The sequence below is a fragment of the Lynx canadensis genome, chromosome D2, assembly GCF_007474595.2.
Source record: "Lynx canadensis isolate LIC74 chromosome D2, mLynCan4.pri.v2, whole genome shotgun sequence".
NCBI classification, from domain to species: Eukaryota; Metazoa; Chordata; class Mammalia; order Carnivora; family Felidae; genus Lynx; species Lynx canadensis.
This window is the reverse complement of record NC_044313.2, coordinates 72,363,194-72,369,887: the sequence shown is the minus strand read 5'-3', so window position 1 is coordinate 72,369,887 and position 6,694 is coordinate 72,363,194. Positions and strand designations below refer to the sequence as shown.

Genomic DNA, 6,694 nt, shown 5'->3' with positions numbered 1-6,694 from the left:
TTCCAAAAAAAGGGGGGGGGGGATGGTAGGTTCTGCACACAAGCAGAAAACTCCTGGTCAGCCCAAGAGCACAAACAGGTTTCATCTCCAGGATCTCGTCTGAGTGGCTGGAGGGGTCTCTGTTGCAGAAGCTTGAGAGGCTGGAGGAGGAGATGGGCTCAGCTGGATAGTGGTGGCCTGATGACAGACACATGGCCATCATGGGCAGACACGCAGCACGAGCCCGGCTGACCTGCATGGGGCTGAATGCTGCTGCCTCCACACGGCCCAGGTGGTGGGCTTCATGGAGGAGGCAGCGGCCTCAACTGGCACTCACGTCTCATCTACAGGAGATCCGCTGGATGCAAAACCAGCAAGGCCTGTTGTGTGCCCGGCCTTGTGGTAGCAGGTTCACGGCAATCTTTTTAACCTTCACCCTAATCCTATGAGATGACGTTTTTTATCACCACCTGACAGAGGAGAAACTCGAGGAATTAAGTAACCTTCTCAAGGTCACATCGTATGAAAATTGCAAAGCATGGACCAGAACCCAGGCCTGCCTGACCCCCCGGGCCCTGTGCTCATCTGCCACCACAACCTCATCTCCAGGGTGCTCAGGAGGGTGCCCTGCTGACCTAAGTAACTCTGGAGTAATAAAGAATCCCATGGGCCTACCAGGTAAGTGCGGCTTCAAAACGCACTGCAAATAAACCCAACATCACACACAAGAGCGGAACACCGGCTGTCCGGCACCTGATGTTTATTTTCCCAAAGGAAAGAAAGAAATCTCTAGCCTAAAGCAGTGATTTTTCCTTTCCCGTAGGCAAGACTGGGTACACAACAGCGTCTCCACGCTCTAGCAGGGGCGGTCTGTGGTTGCACTTGAGCCCTAACACTGATTCATGTTGAATCTGCCATCCCACCTTCCAAAACAGAGGAAAGCAAGGGGCAGGAAGGACTTTCAGGGTGAGAGAAATGCTGTGTATTTGCAGTGCGTTGGTGACCACCTGACTCTACGGAGTTTCTAAACTCATTGAATTTAACACTTAAAAAGTGGGTGATTTTATTGTGTGTAAATCATACCTCAATAAAGCTGCTAGAAACAGAAGTATAGAATCCCCAACAGATTCCAGCAGCACAGAGAGCCGTTCACATGGGGTGCGGGGAACCAGGTCAGTAGTTCAACCGCACATGGCTTCCGTGGTCGGTACTCGTGGCCTGTTTCCTGGCCTCTCTTCTCAAAATCTAGACAAAACACAGCAGAAGGCAACATGGCAGCATCGGCTCCACTTTGCACGTCCTCAGTAGATGTGGATCACCCAGGTTCAGGCGGTTATTTTTAAACTCCTGTCGATGAGATTCTACATATTTAAATGGTCAACAATTATTTGTGTTTTTATACTCTGAGATGTGAATGAGGACCACTTACATGTCCACCCCTTTAAGAAAATTATGCAGGAGGGGCGCCGCTGGGGTGGCTCAGTTGGCTAAGCACCCAACTCTTGATTTCAGCTCGGGTCATGATCCGAGGTTGTGGGATTGAGCCCCGCATTGGGCTCCGTGGTGAGCATGGAACCTGCTTAAGATTCTCTCTCCCTCTCCCTCTGCCCCTCTCCCAGCTCACGCTCTCTCTAAAAAAAAAAAAAAGAAAAAGAAAAGAAAGGAAATTATGCAGGAAATAACAAGCTATTTCTAAGAAGTTGGGAAGGAACCAGTCACATGTGGAGGCTGGACCAGGAGAGTCAGAGAGGATTAGGAATCTCGTAGGAGAAACCAGCACCTCTGTGTTTGTGAGACTATATCTAACCCCCTTTTGGTCTGTTTTAAAAACAGGTATAACTGGTTCCTGGAGGCTGGTTCCGGAGGGCGTGGGATCCTGCAGAGTGAGGATTTAAACCCCAAGGTGATGGCAAAACATCTGAAGTTCATTGCCAGGACTGTGATGGTACAGGAAGGAAAAGTGGAAGGTGCATACAGGACCCTAAACAGAATTCTCACCATGGATGGGCTCATTGAGGACATTAAGCGACGGCGGTACTATGAAAAGCCTTGTCGCCGACGACAGAGGGAAAGCTATGAAACCTGCCGGCGGATCTACAACATGGAAATGGCTCGCAAGATCAACTTCTTGATGCGAAAGAATCGGGCAGACCCATGGCAGGGCTGCTGAGGCCTGTGGATTGTAGGCCCAGTATGAAAATCCCTCTCCAGCTGTCTCCTTCCTATCTCAAACCTCATTTTTTCTCCCCTTTTTTATAATAATAAACTCAATCACATATAAAAAAAAATAAAATAAAAACAGGTGTAACTAATGTACATTATGTAAGCATCAGGTGTACAATACGATGATTCAATATTTGTACCTGTTGTTAAATGACCACAAATAAGTCTAGTTAACATCTGTCACCACGTATAGCTGACAGGTTTTTTTTTCTTGTGATGAGAACTTTTAAGATCTACTCTTAGCAACAAACATGCAATACAGTATTGTTAATTAGAGCTGCCATGCTTATATTACCTCCAAGGAATACTTATTTTACGACCAGAAGTTTGTACCTTTTGACCCCCTTCACCCGTTTCACTCCCACTGCCTCCCCTGGCAACCACCCACCTGTTCTCTGTGTTCCTGAGTTTTGGATTCAGGGAGTCTATTTTTGGTCTCACTTTTCTGAATAATAAATAGGAGATATGACAATGCCTTCATGATATTGTAAATCTAAAGACCAATGGAATGTTCTGCCAGCCCCAAAGCTATTTCAGTGGTAAACAAGGCACCCACACATTCTGGGGCGGGCGGGGGGCCGGATTATCTACGTTTTGATCTCTATCAGTCACTGGGACATAAACTTTTCGAAGCAGACTTGACTCTCAGAAGTGAAATGGCTCTCTACGGATAATTACTTTTTTTCCTTCAAACGCCACAGCCCTCTTTCAGCAACTGTGGGTTTGTAAGTTAAGGCTGCATGATGCTCAAGTTGCTTGAGTTGACGAAACCAAAAATATCCTTTAAAACATTTAAAAATAAGTACAAATGTGTCTGTGGTAAGAGGGTTATATACTCAGTTAGAACATGAATTCTTCATACCATTTCCAGCCACTCGAGGAGAGTGATTGAAAAATTCAGGACAAGCAACGTGCCTGCTGTCAGTGGCACAGCCTCCGAGCAGGCGTGGGGGGTGGGGGGGGGGGAAGCACACAGACATGGCTGAGTTCTCGCACGCTCTGCCTTACTGTTGTGTAAAGGGGGTGTGTTGCACCCGATGCTGGGAGTCAGGAGAGTTAAAAGCCGACTGCCAGCTCATCGTGCATTTGGCTCTCCTGTTTATTGGGACGGAGTGTGATCATTACCGTAGAGGTAGCCATTAGTCATGAACTACTTATGTGCCGGGCATGACTGAGGCAAAAAGACACCTAAGAAGCCCAAAAATGAAGTTGAGAGGTAAGATGCACATACGGGACATTTAAATACTGCTACCACCGTCAAGCCTAGCTTTCAGAAGCCACTCAGGCTCGTCCTGACACTTGCAGGGCCCGGGGCCAGGGCACAAACAGAGGCTACGTGCCAGATGACTAAAATATCTAATGGTTGGAAACCAAGTCAGCAAACTCAAATATGTCCTTCATCCCACCTCGCCACATACACCTTCATAATGATCTGAAGACCAGGCTGGTAGTGAACGTGCTCAGAAGCCTGGGCTGGCAGACGATGGGGCAGGGAAAACTGGCCCCTGGCACACCCTTTCCTCTTCCCAGCCTTGGTTCCATCCTGCCCTGTAAGGTCCTTACGTGCATGCGTGGACCATCAACCCCCCCCCCTGCCCCCGCAACACAGCCATGCTCTGTCAACACGCCCTTGTACACAATTGCCCCTTGGGCCTGAGCACTTCTGGGACAATGGATCTAGGACAGAAGTCCAAGCAGATCCCATCACCCCATGGGGTTGGGAACATTTGGCCAGAGAATTCCCAGGTTGCAAAAACACAGAGCACAGTCCGGTGGGGATGGCATGGAGTCCTAGAGGCCCCGCAGACTTCTCATTCCAACCTAAGAGGCACAGCCAAGAGGAAATGGTCTCTATACCCTGGGACTCAGGTCAGGGGCTCCTCTTATCTGGACATAAACGTGGTCCCAGAGCCACTGACAACAATGCTCTAATCTGCTCTATTTAGACACTGTAGACTCAGGGACTAGAGACAAGTGGGCAGTAGTGCCTATTTGGTCAAAGGATTTCAGAAGACAGAAAGAATAGCAACCCCAAGTGTTAAGAGATGTAACCATCACAATGCATGGGCTTTCTTAAAATGCTATACGTTTTCTCCCAGCAGGTCAGGACTGGAAAGTGGGTCCCAATCCACCCTTCTAGAGAGAGCAGATCAATTCCAGTATCGGGAATGGTTTTCTACAAACTCTGGGAAGACACTGAAACCAAAGATTAAGGATTCGTTTGCTTACTGATTTGAGAAACATTTACCGAGGACGAGACCCTGCTCTAAGTGTAGAAGATGCAATGGTGGACAGAACAGGCAAGAGTCCTGCCCTCACGGGGCCTAAATTCCAGTGGGGGGATAGGCAAGAACACAGGAATAAGCAAATCCATTTCCACGTTGTGGCAGATTCTGTGATTGAAACAAAACAGGGAGAGACTAGAGGATGGGGAAGGTGTGTGTGTGTGTGTGTGTGTGTGTGTGTGTGTGTGTGTTGTGTGTAGGGATGGCTGTTTTACTTAGGTCAATGAGGAAGTTAAAGTGCTCCGTGACCATCAATGACAGATCCTGCCAATCGAGTGGTCAAACTCCACAGTGGATCAGGTCTCTTCTGGGGTAAAGGGGAGTCTGGGGAGCAAAGGGGTTCCATTCTGAATGGAAATCCCAGCTGCCCCTAAGAAGCTGCATGTCCCAGAACATGTCACTCGATCTTGCCTTGCCTCATTAAAGAATTTGCAAATGGAGAAAAGGGTGGTGTCCACATTGTAGAATTATTATTATGAACCCTAAGTGAGATCATACTTCTCAAGTGAGTAAGCCCAGTGCAGGCCACGCTGTAGGCAGCTGTCAGTAATAAATTATATCAATTACTGGTAGTTCAAATAAACTTGATGGCCAGAAGGTTTTTGTCTCATATGACGTACGGTGAGGCTCAACTTCCTGGAAAAAGACACACAGTAAAATACGGCACACCTGCCTGTCAGGTGGAGGAGGTCCCTTGGGAGCCTCAGATGGCAAGCACAGTGATGACAGCAGGGGACAGTTAGACCACAGCCACCGCAGCTCATGAGGGTTCTGCAGAGACTTCCCTTCACCTTTCTGGGGAGCGTTTCGATTCCCCTTAGAATAAAAGGATAAGCTGGGTTGGGGCTTTCACATTTGAGCCACAGGAAGATCAAAGGAGCTTGTTAACAGATTCCAGGTCAGGCCACTTGGGAGATTTGGATTCAGCGGGTCTGAGGTGGAGACGAGGAAACACATTTTTACTAAGCACCCACGTAATTCTATTATGGGTGGTCTCCTGACCCCGCTTTGAGCGACACTGAGCCGGATGATGATCTTCTGTCTCGTGTGGCACCTTTTCTGACCACCTAACCCAAATTCGGCTTGAGAGTCTGCTCACATCAAAGGATCAGATGACTGTAAACTTAAGCAGGCTCAGGAGTCGACCTGGCCCTAAACTTCACAAACCCCCACGCGGCTTCAGTGGCTGACTGGATAGATTAATATATGCAAACTGCCTTGGGCACCATGGGAGGAGGCATCAGGTCAACATGGAAATACAGAAATGCATGTTTGTTACGAGCTCCGAGGGCCTCAAAGGAAAGGGGAGCTGTGTAAATGCAAATCAGTGTTGTGTTATGTATTGTAATTTTTAGCAGCTCTGAGGAAAGCAAACCTCAGTGCTTCAGTTAGGCTCCTGGGAATCTGATCTTGACAGGGTAGGAACAGACAGGTTTCTATCAAGCACACGCTCCCCAAAATGTTAAATAATGGCTCTGGTAGCAACAATTTTGGAGAATGTTATTATTCTGTCTCTAATTTAAATGGTCCTTTTTGCATAACAACAAAATAAAATTATAAAATAAACACCACCACAAACAGAAACAAAAGACAACACAAGCAGCCAGGAGAGCTTCATTCACATCTGTTGCTAGGCTGTTAGGTGACCTTGGCTTTGTGAGACTCAGTTTCTCCATTTACAGCAGTGTCACCCCCTTCCGCTAACGTGTGGATCAAGTGAGGTCATGGCTATGGAAACACTCTGGACATGGTGGAGCACTTCACTTCCTTCGTATCGCCCTAAAGAACAGCGTCTCCCACGGTATCTCTGAGGCTCCCCCAGCACAGTCAAGACTATGCTTTCCAGGATGCTAGGAGAGTTTAGGATGGCTGCAAGTGAGCACAGAGGGTCTTTGGAGCAGGAAATTGTGTCCCGAGGCAACCGTGTGAAGGGAGGGGGGCAGAGATGGCATGATTCTGCCTACAACTGAGGATATCATCAGTCCAGAGTTTCTGTATGACTCAAACCACAGGGCGTAAGTAAGAAGAAACATTTGAGGCAGACCATCTGTGAAATCTCATCAGATGCCAGGCAAGGGAAGGACAGCCAAAGATGAGACACGTCCAAAAGGCAGAAGTGTGGCCACTGCTGTTATTGACATGCACAGAGTCGTTATCTTAGTCCGACCTAATTTCCCTGCTGATTTTTTGGCCTCTCGTTCCATGTG

The 6,694-nt window shown here is 47.9% G+C and overlaps 1 protein-coding gene across 1 annotated transcript; it reads left to right on the top strand.

Annotated features, from left to right (window-relative positions):
* Window positions 1-1,843: 1,843 nt before the first annotated feature.
* LOC115527158 (28S ribosomal protein S21, mitochondrial-like) lies at window positions 1,844-2,253 on the top strand. The gene has a single exon (XM_032595180.1). The coding sequence runs from the start codon at window positions 1,886-1,888 to the stop codon at window positions 2,147-2,149; it is 264 nt and encodes an 87-aa protein (XP_032451071.1). The 5' UTR covers window positions 1,844-1,885; the 3' UTR covers window positions 2,150-2,253.
* The last annotated feature ends 4,441 nt before the right edge of the window (window positions 2,254-6,694 follow it).